We start from the raw sequence: 14,907 nt of genomic DNA, 5'->3' as shown, positions 1-14,907 counted from the left end.
AAGCTCAAAGCAAACATTTCCCCTTTATATGAATAAACTAAAGCCCTATAATTTACAATGTGCAAAACATTAAAATAATTCCCATTAAAATTATTTTAGCATATTTTCCATCATCAGGGACTGATACAGCCTCTGCCTGAATACACGTTCTTCTCAGTGATGATCTAAATTTAAATTTAGGTAAATACAAATCACAGCAAAAATTAAAGTTTTCATCTTTAATGAAATGACTTTGGAAATAACAGACATTTCCATGACACCAACACTACAGTTTTCGGAGTCACAGTAAGATACACAGAATTATATCCGTAATTAATATGAATGCCAACATTTCAAGCAGTAATTTCTGTTACATGGCAAACAAAATCAAGAAAGCAACCATCAAACAAAAGAGACCCATAGCTTCAGACAAGGCAAATCCCAGGATAGCATATGAGAACAGCTGCTGCTTCAGTGAAGGGTTTCTAAAAGAGACAACACATATCATATTATTCAAATTTTAGCATGGTTGATAGATGTTAAAGAACCAGATTATTAGTGTTGGGTTCTTTGCAAGCTGAAAAGTACTGGCACAGCGTTCTGCCCAGATCTCTCTTGGTTCTGCCTGTGACATTCCTTTCCCTTCATTCCTAATCATATGGGAAAAGGGAGGCATTATCTCCCTATGTCAATGGTCAGTCTTCATCCATTATGAAGGATTCTGACCTTCTTATCCCTATAAAAGTATGTTTAAGATTTGATAGTTTAAATAAAAGGTCTTAAATAATAAAATGGAAACTGGTATTTTTTTAAAGCATGAGCTCTCTTACTCTGACTTTAGACAAGGAGTTTCTCTAGTCCTTAATAGGTAAACTGGAGTCTCTCCAAGGGGTTTTGGGACCAGTGATAATGCATACAAAGTACTCAAAATGTAATGCAAGACGCAGAAAGGCGCTTAATAGAAAGTAGCTATTATTTCACTAGTTTTCTAAGTTTCCAACTATTTCAAACATGTTTCAAACTATTTATTTGGCAATATAAATTACCTGGCATAACCAATGATGAGACTGCCGAAGACTGTTCCAATACCAGCACCAGAACCAGCCACTCCTACTGTGGCAGCACCTGCACCGATAAATTTGGCTGCAGTATCAATGTCTCTGTTGACCGCAGTGGTCTGAAACTCCCTTTGGATTAACTGAGACACACCATTCTGGGTGCCATTAAATACCGTAGAGCCCTGGAGAGGAGGAAATAAAGGCAAAGGTCAAATCAGTAATCATAGTTAGCGATTTTAATCATGGTACTGTCAAAATGATAACCACTGCTCTATATTTGCAGCTGAGTTTGAATAGAAGATGGTGTGCCACAATGGAAAACTCTAGGGCTTAGAATAATTCCAGTCTTGCAGAAAAGGAACAACAGGTTCTACACCGCAGAAGGTCTTTGAAAATTAAGAAAGTGTATGTGCATATGTTTTTTTAATAGAGTAGGCTCTTCAGTAACTGTTATCAAAATCATAAACACTAGCAACTCAAAACACTTAAACATATATATTAATTATACTTCCTGGCCAAAATTCAGGTGACTAAGTTTTGGATAAAGTTTTTTTCATTGGCTTATCCTCTGCAAATTTTTTGCATGAAAGGGTGGAAAGGCCTGCCTAAAACCATTCATTAACGAGGTTTTCCCCCTTTGCTTTGATAAAGACCCTAAGACTTCTTTGGTAGCATTAGTTAATTTTACCTCTCCAGTCCTATTCTCTGGTCGAGATAACACTGATGCAGAAATTGGTCTGTATGCAACTCTGGATCCAGCTCTGATCTGTTCATGAAAAAGATTCCATGTATTAAGACAACAAATATGACTTCAAGGACCCTTCCCACACCATGAATTCTAAAAAGGCAAGTTGCAAAAATGAGTCAGAAACATCATGACTTTTCTCTATTGATTCTTATCCTGGTTATTTGATCATGTTTCAATGCATGAAGCAATTTTAACAAAACTGTTAATGAAATTTTAAAACTTATTCATAATGTATTTGTAACACTCTGAACAAAACTTTTAAGAACAGTAAGTTAGAGTAAGTATTGCTTTTAAAATTTCAATTATTGTAGTACCACAATTCAGATCAGAAAACCAGCAATAAATACCCCACATTCTCTGATAAGTGGATCAACAAGTACTATAAACGCTTGTCATTTTAAACAGCCCATTAGTTAACATGAGCTCCCGCTATTTCTAAGATTAATCCTATATGTCCATTAATCATAAAATTAAAAAAGCAGTTTAAAACAATTCCACATTGGTGGAAGAACAATCTTTTAAACAGTCTGACCAAAAGGACATATTCCTGCCCTTGAGTGTCCACTAAGGTCACAGAAAATTCCTTCAGAACCAAGACCTGATTCTCTTAGACCCCCCAGATCTTCACACAAAGTGCCCAAAAATGGTTTTGGAAATAACACCCCAAAGGCAGCAGAAACTTTCGGCTCCTGCACTAGCCGCCTCCGCCCACACAGGGTGAGGCAAAGTTCCTCTGCAGCATCGAGTTTGACCTACAAATCGTAATGGAGACCGCAGCAGTAGCGAATGTAGGCCTCGAGGCCCCTTCCACCCTTCTCTGCACCCTAACCCTCGCGTGCCCCGATCCAACTGGGTGTCGGAGGAGGTGGGGGAGGGGCCGTTCCAGGACAAGGAGCAAGGAGGGTTTGACCTACACCGAGCTGGACCCGACAACTAGGAACTAGGCCTCGGCGGTTCTCCATAGCCAGAGTGGAGGGGAGGAGCTAAGTAAGAAACCCCAGGAAAGGGATAAAAAGACACAGAGGTTAAGAGGCGTGAGGGAACTGTCCTGAAAGGGCCGTGAGTTCCACGCGGAGGTGACCCATTCAACAACGTGGACGTCCGGGCCAAGAGGTCTGGACCTCGAGCTCCAGGCCCAGTGTGGCCTACGCACCAGAGCTGGGGTGCAGGCAAGCTTGGCGCAGGCGAACATCTTGCACTCTTCGGAACAGCGCAGCTGGAGGACTTGGGTGACAGGAGACGTGGGCTCCTCTCCCGCTTCCTCTCTGCGGAGGCAAAGAGGCTTAAGGTCAAGTGTCCTCCGAGGGCCCGTACTTCCACCCAAGTCCCTCGGGTTCCCGTGCACGCGGTCAGCTCGGGCCCAGCGCCAAACGAGGTGCCGGCAGAATGAATGGGTCCCTCTAGGGCGCGGCTTCACCACGGCCAGACCCAGCTTCCGCGCCCTCCGCTTACCTTCCACGGAGGTGGCGGCGGCCGCGGCGGCAGAGGTCGAAGGAATGGGGCTGAGCACGCACGCGCAGTCCCGCTCTTATCCGCACCGCAGCACCCGGATGTAGAAGGCGGGGAATTGGGTGCAGCCCGGAAAACCCTCAAGGTCACTTTGTAACAACTTTATTGGTAACCAGTCCGGAAGGACAGAGACAGCAGCCCCAAGATGGAGTGGCGGGCAGAAGAAGGGTGAAGGAGAGACAAAAAGTAGATATTGAAAACTAGCCCAGGGAGAGGGAACCGAACGGATTATTTCACCTTTGATCTAAGCTGGTCGCAGGATAGTGGGACTTAATCTTTCAGTTGACTTTCTTAATGAGATTTGGCCTTTTATCAGTTGGTAGGTTTCTTTCGTAAAAGAGATCCCGTCCTGGTCATTCTTCTCTGTGAAATAGAACTCTGTGGGAAAACGTTTTATTCACTGCTTAGCAGAAAGTGAAAATACATTTCTGTAAAGGAATCTGAAAAAGAGTTCCAGAAGTCTGGAATAATCTTCTGGGGGAAAGTGGGCCTGACCTGGGACAAGTTCAGTTCAGTTGCTCAGTCCTGTCCGACTCTTTGCAAGCCCATGTACTGCAGCAAGCCAGGCCTCCCTGTCCATCACCAACTCCCAGAGCTTACTCAAACTCATGTCCATTGATTTGGTGATGCTGTCCAACCATCTCATCCTCTGTCGTCGCCTTCTTCTCCCGCCTTCACTCTTTCCCAGTATCGGTCTTTTCAAATGAGTCAGTTCTTCGCATCAGGTGGCCAAAGTATTGGAGTTTCAGGTTCAGCATCAGTCCTTCCAATGAATATTCAGGACTGATTTCCTTTAGGATTGGCTGGTTGGATCTCCTTGCAGTCCAAGGGACTCTCAAGAGTCTTCTCCAACACTACAGTTCAAAAGCATCAATTCTTCGGAGCTCAGCTTTCTTTATGATCCAACTCTCACATCCATACATGACTACTGGAAAAACCAGAGCTTTGACTAGACGGACCTTTGTTGGCAAAGTAATGTCTCTGCTTTTTAATATGCTGTCTAGGTTTCTCATAGCTTTTCTTCCAAGGAGCAAGTGTCTTAATTTCATGGCTGCAGTCACTATCTACAGTGATTTTGGAGCCCCCCCAAAATAATACTGGGACAAAGGAATAAGCCCCCCTCCCCTCAAAAAAAGTACTGGGACAAAAGAATAAGCAAATGAGTAGATCTAAGAGCTTTGTGACTTGGGCACAAAGTTACCTCTTGGTAAAGAGAGGGAGGTTGGTTTTTCTCCCATCCCTGTGATTGGGAGAATTAAGGGATTGTAAATGTTTTTTCCTGTTGGGCCAGGGACTAAAGAAAGTCCGAGTATTTTCAAAACGGACCCAACTTTACCATTTGTGGGTATCTTTGGGCTTCAGATGAATACAGAGATATCTTAGGAAAAAAATCACTCTTACTGGACTTCTGTCAGGTCTTGAATTCTGTAAATCAGATTTAGTAGTTCTAACAAGTGGCTGTGAAAGTGGTACAAGTCAACATGAAAGATTAAGTATCTAGGGATGTCTAGGGACTGAAATCCGACCTACTTGGCCTAGAGCCCTGAAACAACATGGACCCAGAGGATCACTTTTTTTCTAGTTGGCACAACGGTGCAGTATCATCTAGCAGTAATCCTTTGGACAAGCCCTCAGAACTAAAACTTGAAGAACGAGTTAAGACTGATCTACTTCATAGGCAATTAAGACACTGATCCAGCTTCAGAGGCAAATGCTTCAAACTCACATGCGAGCTAATCATTTTAGGCTCAATCTTTAGCACATAAAAGAGTTAATTCACATGTGCAGTTCAAGGAAAACTTATTAGTATATTTTCTGAAGCACTCAATTCTTGCCTGAAGTATGTGGTAAGATGTCCTTTGATGTCTAAAGTTGAAGAAACAATAATGCTCTGTCATAGTCAGGGTTCACCAGAGAAACAAAACTAGCTGGAAGAAAAATTTGACCTCTCTTGGCAGGATCCTACTGGTTCTGTTTCTGTGGAGAACCTGGACTAACACAGAGCATTATTATATTAAGCATTATTGTTTACATATATCTATAGGCTTCCCGGGTGGCACTAGTGGTAAAGAGCCCACCTGCCAATGCAGGAGATATGGAAGATCCCCTTCAGGAGGGCATGGCAACTCACTCTAGTGTTCTTGCCTGAAGAATCCCATGGACAGAGGAGCCTGGAGGGCTGCAGTTCATAGAATTGCAAAAAATCAGACACAACTAAAACGACTTAGTGTGTGTACCTGCATGCGTGCGCGCGCGTGCACACACACACACACATACACACACACAATGACCATATGGAATTAATTGACTTATGTGGTTATAGAGACTGAGAAGTTCCATGAACTGATTGCTGGAGACTCAGGAAAGCTGATGGTATAATTGAACTGGATCTGAAGGCCTGAGAATCACTGAGGCCAATGATATAAATCCCAGTCTGAGAAAATAAGATGGAATGGCCCACTTCAGTAGTGAGACAGGGAGGAAAAAAGTGAATTCTTCCTTTCTCTGACTTTTGTTCTATTCCTCAATGGACTGGATGATGGCTTCCCACACTGGGGAGGGCAGTTTACTGAGTCCACAGATTGAAATGCTGATCTTGGTGGGGAGGGAGGCCCACTAGGGAGGGGATATATATATATATAATATGTTTATATAAAAATATATAAAAATATAAAATATATATGTATATATAAATTATTATATATATAATTATGACTGATTCACATTGATGTATGACAGTGACCACTATGACACTATAAAGCAATTATCCTCCAGTTAAAAAAAAAATCTCATCCAGAAACACCTTCACAGACACTAGAAATAATGTTTAATATACATACTCCTGTGCCCAGTCAAGTTGACATATAAAATTAATCATCAGAGGCCTTATACTTCAGTAATAGATTATCTTAAGGGAAAAATTATTCTAAATGAATTTGTGTATGGAAATGGCTTAGAGAAAAGCCCTTCCTCTCCAGCCATAAATCAGTAGCAGTAACTGTTGAGAAGAGGCAGGAGAAAAGCCAGGCCCCCTAACAGTCTCACTTCCATGGTGCATATGGGTTAGTTGCCTATAGGAGTGAGAGGTACCCTCTGTGTCCAGACTCCCTCCTAACATGTGTCAGCATGTCAAGGAGCAGATGAGTTGGCCTAGAAGAGAATAGATCCTTTGTGGGTTCTGTGAGTTAGAGTTTAAATATTTATGAAGAATTTTAGGTGTTCAAAGAACAGATGTTCTACCTTTGAGAACGGTGTGTGTGTGTGTGCGCGCGCGCGCGCGTGTTTAAAACAGAGAGACAGAGACACAGAGAAAGTCAAATAATAAGTTAGTCATAAGTATTTAATCCTGTCTACATTTTTTCTTAGACTGTGGAGTCAGTCATGTTAAGTTATGGGACATTAGAATTAGGTAATATCTGATAACTGGGTGATGATGGCATGAGGAAGAAAGGAATGGGGCAGTAAAAAGAAGTATGAACTATAATTTCTAAATAAATCCTTCCCTATCCTGCATGCTCCTGTGCAATGTGACTTTGCTACTCATCTCATCTAATCTACTGCTTGATCATTAATATTAAAAGAAAATGAATAGGTATATGAATATGAGATCATGTTCCTCTGCTGACTCTAACCCATCTCGAAGTAAGTAACTTACTCCTTTTCCAATTAATATGCCAGGTGCTGCTAGTTACCTATTCAGCTTTATTCTCCCCTTCTGTCTTACTTACAGGATCCTGCTCCCAGTTAAAAAAAAAAAATGAGCTTCCCAGGCTCATTTACAGTTAGGAATTATCAATGGTTTGTGAGTTGAAGTTACTTGGCAGTGCCTCTAAGAATGCTTGGAAAGAAGTTAGAGGCAACTGGTTTATTTTTTTTTTCTTTTCTTTTTCCTGCCTGGAATATGAACCCAGTGTTTGGAGGTGAAGCAGCAATCTTGCAACCATGATTACAGAAGCGACACATTAAGTATGGAGAAGCTGGGAAAGAAAAGGAGCCAGATACCACTCAACCATAAAAAAGAATGAAATTTTGTCATTTGAAACAACATGGATGGACTTGGAGGTCATTATACAAAGTGAAATAAGTCAGGCAGAGAAAGACAAATACTATATTATATCACTTATATGTGGAATATAAAAATAAAACAAGGTAGCACCCACTCCAGTACTCTCGCCTGGAAAATCCCATGGACAGAGGAGGCTGGTGGGCTGCAGTCCATGGGGTCACGAAGAGTCGGACACGACTGAGCGACTTCACTTTCATTTTTCACTTTCGTTCATTGGAGAAGGAAATGGCAACCCACTCCAGTATTCTTGCCTGGAGAATCCCAGGGACGGGGGAGCCTGGTGAGCTGCTGTCTGTGGGGTCGCACAGAGTTGGACACGACTGATGTGACTTAGCAGCAGCAGCAGCAGAGATACAGAGAACAACCTAGTGGTTACCACTGGGAAGAGGGGAAGGAGAATGGGGAAGACAGGGGTAGGGGATGAAAAAGCACAAACAGTTACGTATAAAATAAATAAGCTACAAGGGTATACTGTACAGCACAGGGAATATAGCCAATATTTTGTATGACTGTAAATGGAGCATAATCCTGAAAAATTGTTAATCACTATGTTGTACACCTGGAACTTTAGTATACATCAACCATGTTTCAATTAAAAAATAAATAAATAAGGAGTCTGAGTTAACTTCTTTTTAGAGTAGCTACAGCAGCCCTTAACTGCCTATTTATGGACTTCATGGTACAGGAGAAAATCAATCTATTTGGTTAAGCCACTGAAGTCAGTTTTCTGTTATGTGCAGCTGAACACAATCCAAACTGATACATAATTCCGTAGATTTACACCTGAAACTTTTTTGGATTTGGGGCTGTGATTATAGTGGCCTATTCTCTCACAGAATTTACATTAACTTACATCTGTCTTTTTCCCCTTATCTGCTAGGTATTTCTGCTGGGACCAACCACAAGACAGAAATCATATTAGTAATTTGAACAGGGAAAATTTGATATAAACTTTGTTAACCAGAAAAAGGTATCTAACTACTAAAAATGGGAGAGTAGATTCTAAAGGGTCCAGAAGCAGGAACTATAAGAATAGCTGCTACCCTTGGCTGAGGAAGAATGAACAGTAAGGAGGAATTTAGAAATCGAGAGGCGAGGGCATCGCTGTCACAGGAACTTGCAATCCACAGTCCACTTGTGGTGAAGAAACTTGCTGGAGACAGGGCCCGCACAGTGAACCATGAGGACTGCTGAGGTGAACACAACCAGGCCTCTGCTGCAAGCCAATCCACCTGAAGAAGAAAGAAAAGTCCTTCCTTTCGGTCTGGCTTCATAGTGTCTTTCCAGCACCCTCTATTGGCCAAACCGAACATTCTGCCAGTTATCATAGCGGAAATGCCTATAGGGTCCAGTTGTAGAATAGAAACAAGGCAAAGAAGCATGGATTTCTAGCTGAGAGTCATAAGTTACTAACTAGCAGAGATGGTAAGATTTTTACGGGCAGGAATTAGGCCTAATTCATGTTTATGTCTTCCACAGCAGCTAACATAGAGTATTAAACATAGTAGTCACTCAATAAATGTTTGCTCAGTAGTAACTAAGGTACTTAGTATGGTTGAAGTAATTTGCAAAAACTTATTCTTCTAACTAAAATTTTAGGCTGTTGGGACAAATTGGAATGACCTCTAGAATTTCTTTTTCTTACTTGTATTGCAAAGTTCAAACTTAGAGAACTCAAGGAACATTTTCTTTTCTTTTTTTTAAATTTGTGGCATGAGTTTGTTCAAATAAACATTCTGTGTGTGTACCTAAGAAGGATTCTGTATTTATAGTCTTATGTACCTAAAGAATTTATTAAAAAAAAACAAAACAATAAAGCCCTTTATTGACCTGTTCTATGATACAAAGGGGCTGCCCAGGTGGCTCAGTAGTAAAGAATCCACTTGCCGTTGCAGGAGATGCAGTTTCGATCCCTGGGTCTGGAAGATCCCTGGAGAAGGAAATGGTAACCCGTTTCAGTATCCTTGCCTGGAGAATCCCATGGACAGAGGAGCCTGGTGGGCTACAGTCCAGGGTGCCACAAAGAGTTGGACACAACTGAGCTTGCCTGGAGAATCCCTTGGATAGAGGAGAATGGAGGGCTACAGTCCTTAGGGCAGCAAAGACTAAGACGTGACTGAAGCGACTGAACGTGCACACGTGCATGCATGCACGACTGAGCACACACAGCACACGTGATACAGCAGAATACTGGCAGAAATGGGACACGAGCAGAAGCAGAATAGGCCCTGGCTGGCTTGTGAGGCAGGCAAGGTCTGTCGGTGATTAGTCCTTGACTTTGTTCTCAAAGCCGCTGGTCTGTCGGTGGGCAACTGACTCTCTCTGCCCGCACCTTGTACTTTCTTGGCGTCTTGTGGCTACATTAAGCTCTCCATGGCAACAGCTACTGAAGCTATCTCTTCCAGGTAGTTTCCGCTTCTGAGCTCTTACCCATGTAAAATCTAACTTATTGCTTGCTTCAGCAGTGCATATACCAAAATTATAATGATACAGAGAAAACTAGCATGGCACCTGTGCAAGGGTGACATGCAAATCCATCATGTATTCCGTATTTTTATAGTCTGCTACTATTTACTTCACAAGCGGAGAAGGAATGTGAATGCAGCTAAGAAGGGGAGAGAACTACAAATACATTTCCTATGTTTTAAAAATAGAAGGTTCAAAAATGGTTCCTAATATGAGAAGGAATGGATAGAAGGGAGCAGGAATAGACGCTGCTGCTGCTGCTGCTGCTGCTGCTGCTGCTAACCCTCTTTGAATATACTTTGCTTTCTGGATTTGGATTTGGAACCATGCAACTCATTTAAAAAGGTGAAAAAAAAAATTAAATCTCCTACAAATGGAAACAAATGAATTCTACTGTATCTAGTTGGTAGCATAACCACAGTTTACTCTTTGTAGGTACAAAGAGTCCAGAAATGGATAAAAAGAACAAACAACTCCTTGATCATCAGATTCATGCTCCCTGGCCCCTTTGTTGTTCCTCCAGCACCCCAACCATACTGCCCCATAGAACTGCATGTTTTGCTACTTAATTTGGAACACCTTATGTTTACTTGGCTTAACCTCCACTTCATTCAAGTTTTTGCTCAAGACACCTCTTAAGTGTGGCTTTCCTGGATCCTTTACCTAACTTTATATTTCTCCATGGCTGTTATTGTTACCTTGGCATCATATATAGCCGGTTTGTTTGTATCTCACATTAGACTCTAACTTCTTAAAGAGACGGGAATACCAGACCACCTGACCTGCCTCCTGAGAAATCTGTATGCAGATCAAGAAGCAACAGTTAGAACTGGACATGGAACAACAGACTGGTTCCAAATAGGGAAAGGAGTACGTCAAGGCTGTATATTGTCACCCAGCTTACTTAACTTATATGCAGAGTACATCATGAGAAACACTGGGCTGGAGGAAGCACAAGCTGGAATCAAGATAGCCGGGAGAAATATCAATAATCTCAGATATGCAGATGACACCACACTTAGGGCAGAAAGTGAAGAACTAAAGAGCCTCTTGAGGAAAGTGAGAGAGGAGAGTGAAAAAGTTGGCTTAAAACTCAACACTCAGAAAACTAAGATCATGACATCTGGTCCCATCACTTCATGGGAAATAGATGGGATAACAATGGAAACAGTGACAGACTTTATTTACTGGGGCTCCAAAATCACTTCAGATGGTGATTGCAGCCATGAAATTAAAAGACACTTGCTCCTTGGAAGAAAAGCTATGAGAAACCTAGACAGCATAGTGAAAAGCAGAGACATTACTTTGCCAGCAAAGGTCCATCTAGTCAAAGCTCTGGTTTTTCCAGTAGTCGTGTATGGATGTGAGAGTTGGATCATAGAGAAAGCTGAGCTCCAAAGAATTGATGCTTTTGAACTGTGGTGTTGGAGAAGACTCCTGAGAGTCCCTTGGATTGCAAGGAGATCCAAACAGTCCATCCTAAAGGAAATCAGTCCTGAATATTCATTGGAAGGACTGATGCTGAACCTGAAACTCCAATACTTTGGCCACCTGATGCGAAGAACTGACTCATTTGAAAAGACCCTGATGCTGGGAAAGACTGAAGGTGGGAAGAGAAGGGGATGACAGAGGATGAGATGGTTGGATGGCATCACCAACTGAAGGGTCATGAGTTTGAGTAAACTCCAGGAGTTGGTGATGGACAGGGAGGCCTGGCGTGCTGCAGTCCATGGAGTCGCAAAGAATCGGACACAACTGAGTGACTGAACTGAACTGATATGAGAGCAGGGACTTTGTTTTCTTTATTGCTAGTTCTACATAGCCTAGAACTGGCTTTACCTATTTATAGGCACTCACTCCATTTTTAAGCAATGAGATTGGAGAAGGAAAGGAGAAACTGTTAAATTTTCTTCACATGTGAATATGCGTGCTTACCTCTGCCTTATTTGATATGTTACCATAAGCATGAACTTCAACAGTTAAAAAAGCAATATGTTAGAAAAGTTTTAATTTATGATAACTGATAAATGTATTATATTATCCCCTCTGTGGCACCTGCATTAATGAAACCAAAGGGAAGTATTATTAAATGTTGAATTTCAGTTCTTGGTGACGGGCTTGGGTGTACTTTTAGGCAGTAGCCCTATCCAGTATATTTCAAATTATATTCAAACTCTAATCTATTCATGGTAAGGCTATTCCCATTTTAAAGTATCATGTATGTGTGGATGTGGGTGTGTACACCTTCTTATCTATATATTGGCTGGAGTTTCTTGTATTCTTTTATGTGATAGGAAGGTATATTGTCAGTTTCAGCTATATGTGTGTGTATATACATTAACACACACACATACATGCCATGCAGCTTGTGGGATCTCAGTTCTCCAACCAAGGATTGAACCTGGGCCATGGAAGTGAAAGCACTGAATCCTAACCTTGACCACCAAGCAACTCTCGTATTACTCTACTTTTATTTAGTTTTGCACATTTTTTCCCTTCAGATTCATGTGTCAATCATTCATTCAACCGGCATTTTATTTATTTATTTTATAAAATTGTAGGCCTGCTTTCTATAAGGATTTTCTTTGCTGAGAATTCTAGAATAAAATATGTAGTAATTAAGGTAAAATTAAAAGCCTTTTTTGTTCCCCCCTGGCTCCCTACTACGTTGCTATTAAAATCCTCTGGTCTTCTATAGGTTTTCACGCTACTCTCTCAATTCATCCCACTCTTGTAACTTTGGCCACTTTGCCTGGCAAAGCACAGGGGGACCTCTGAGTGTTCAGTTACCTCTTATATATGTCAACAAAATACATGCTACTCAAATTCAGCTGAAGGTTAAAAACAAAACGAATAGGGGGGGCAGACTAAGTGCAGTGTTAAGAGGTAGGACCAAGTTTTGTTAACTATCTCTATTTACTATCGTTGCTCCAAGATTATCTAGACAAATAGTATTTCTCCTGAGATCTGATAATTCCTTCTCTGACATTACACTTCTCTTGCCTTGGAGTTTTTATTTAATTTGGACCTCTAACCTACCAGAATAGTAACCCTTTTGGCTTACTCATCACATGCTTTGACATCCAACCAATTTTCTCTTAAAAACCATCAGGAAAAGAATCCCATCAAAATTGTCTTTCCAAAATAATATAAGTAATGTATAACTACAGGCTTATAAATAATCTTAACAATATAAAATTATAGCCAGCAAAATTATAACTGTTGTTTATCCTCCTCCCTAATATTGGTTTCCTCCTTAAAAATAAAAATTATTAACAGTATAGTGTGTTCCTTTCTGGGCTTTCTTGGTGGCTCAGATGGAAAAGAATCTGCCTGCAATGTAGGAGATCTGGGTTCAAGCCCTGGGTGGGGAAAATCCCCTGGAGAAGGGAATAGCTACCAGTATTCTTGCCTGGGTAATTCCATGGACAGAGGAGGCTGGCAGGCTGTAGTCCATGGAGTTGCGAACTTTCACTATATTTTTACAGGGAAAGAATTGGACATGACTGAGCATCTGAGAATTTAGGGATATTGATATATATGAATAGAGTTTTTAATTTTCTTAAAAATTTATATCTTATTTTCAATGAATAGTGCTGGGAAAATTGGATATTTGCATGTGAAATACTGCAAATCTTACCTTATACCATATACAAAAATTAGCTCAAAATGAATCAAAGACATAAATGTAAGCTCTGAAACTATAAAACCCTTAGAAAAAATCTCCATGACAATGGAGAGTGTAATGATTTCTTGGATATGAAACCAAAAGCCAAGCAACAAAATAAAAATACAGATAAATTGGGCTTCATCAAAATTAAAAAATGTATGCATCAAAGGACATTATCTAGAGAGTGAAAGGACAACCCACATAATGGAAGAAAATATTAAAAATCATATCTCTGATAAGGTATTAATATTCAAAATATGTAAAGAACTCCTACAACTAAACAACAAACCCCTCAAACAACCTAATCTAAATATGAAGAAAGGAATTCAATAGGTGTTTTGCCAAACAAGATATACAAATGGCCAATAAGCACATAAAAAGATATACAACATCACTAGTCATTAGGGAAATGCAAGTCAAAACCACAATAAGATACCATTTCATACCAATAAGAAAGCCTGTGATCCAAAAAATGAAAAATAACAATAGTTGATTAGGATGCAGACACACTGGAATCCTGGTGCAGTGATCATTGGAATGTAAAATGGTGTAGCTGCTGTTGAAGACAATGTGATGTCTCTTCTAAAAAGCTAAATAAAGAATTACCATATGATCCACAATTCCACTTCTAAGTATATACTCAAAATAATTGAAAGCAGGGAGTCAGATACTTGTACATCTGTTTATAGCAGCATTCTTCAGCATATTCCAAAAGGTAGAAATAATACAAATGTCCATCAACAAGTGAACGGATAAGCAAAGTGTGGTATATACATACAATGGGATATGTATGCTGGAGAACATGTGGAGAAAAGGGAACCCTCCTATACTGTTGGTGGGAATGTAAGTTGGTGCAGCAACTGTGAGAAACAGTATGAAGTTTCCTTAAACACTAAGGAATATAGGGTTACGTATGATCTAGGAATCCCACTCCTGGGCATATCTCTGAAGAAAGCTCTAAATCGAAAAGATGTATGTACCTCAGTGTTCATAGGAGCACTATTTACAATAGCTAAGACATGGAAGCAACTTAAGTGTCCATCAACAGTTGAATGGATAAAGAAGATATGCCTTCTTTATCCATTCATAAATGGAATATTACAACAGAATATTACTCAGTCATAATAAAGGATGAAATATTGCCATTTGCAACAACACGGATGGACCTAGAGATTCTCATACTAAATGAAATCAAGTCAGACAGAGAAAAACAAGTATCATGTGATATCACGTATATGTGGAATCCAAAAAAAAAAAGTGATACTGGAAAAGTGAAAGTGAAGTCGCTCAGTTGTGTCCGACTCTTTGCGACCCCATGGACTGTAACGTACCAGGCTCCTCCCTCCATGGGATTTTCCAGGCAAGAGTACTGGAGTGGGTAGCCATTTCCTTCTCCAGGGGATCTTCCTGA

The 14,907-nt window shown here is 40.7% G+C and overlaps 1 protein-coding gene and 1 non-coding gene across 2 annotated transcripts; one reads left to right on the top strand and one right to left on the bottom strand.

Annotated features, from left to right (window-relative positions):
* Window positions 1–203: 203 nt before the first annotated feature.
* ATP5MC3 (ATP synthase membrane subunit c locus 3) lies at window positions 204–3,351 on the bottom strand. Its single transcript, XM_052662587.1, has 5 exons — window positions 3,238–3,351; window positions 2,939–3,050; window positions 1,726–1,803; window positions 1,026–1,219; window positions 204–464 (listed from the first exon to the last, which is right to left on the bottom strand). Exons 2-5 carry the CDS (start codon window positions 2,975–2,977, stop codon window positions 350–352), a joined length of 426 nt encoding a protein of 141 aa, XP_052518547.1. The 5' UTR covers window positions 2,978–3,050; window positions 3,238–3,351; the 3' UTR covers window positions 204–349.
* Window positions 3,352–9,811: 6,460 nt separating this feature from the next.
* On the top strand, window positions 9,812–9,916 carry LOC128044004 (U6 spliceosomal RNA). The gene has a single exon (XR_008198998.1). It is a non-coding gene; the product is annotated as a U6 spliceosomal RNA (small nuclear RNA).
* Window positions 9,917–14,907: the final 4,991 nt, after the last annotated feature.

Source organism: Budorcas taxicolor, chromosome 2, assembly GCF_023091745.1.
Source record: "Budorcas taxicolor isolate Tak-1 chromosome 2, Takin1.1, whole genome shotgun sequence".
Taxonomy (NCBI): domain Eukaryota; kingdom Metazoa; phylum Chordata; class Mammalia; order Artiodactyla; family Bovidae; genus Budorcas; species Budorcas taxicolor.
Note: the sequence above shows the minus strand (reverse complement) of the source record. Positions and strands in the feature narration are given on the sequence as shown.

Excerpts from the sequence above, each read along its gene's own strand:
- ATP5MC3 (XM_052662587.1), bottom strand. The coding sequence starts at position 2,977 with ATGTTCGCCTGCGCCAAGCTTGCCTGCACCCCAGCTCTG. Across the intron at positions 1,220-1,725 it reads CAGAGAATAGGACTGGAGAG|GGCTCTACGGTATTTAATGG; the intron begins GTAAAATTAACT and ends CCTCCTCTCCAG. Across the intron at positions 465-1,025 it reads CTCATCATTGGTTATGCCAG|AAACCCTTCACTGAAGCAGC; the intron begins GTAATTTATATT and ends TGTCTCTTTTAG.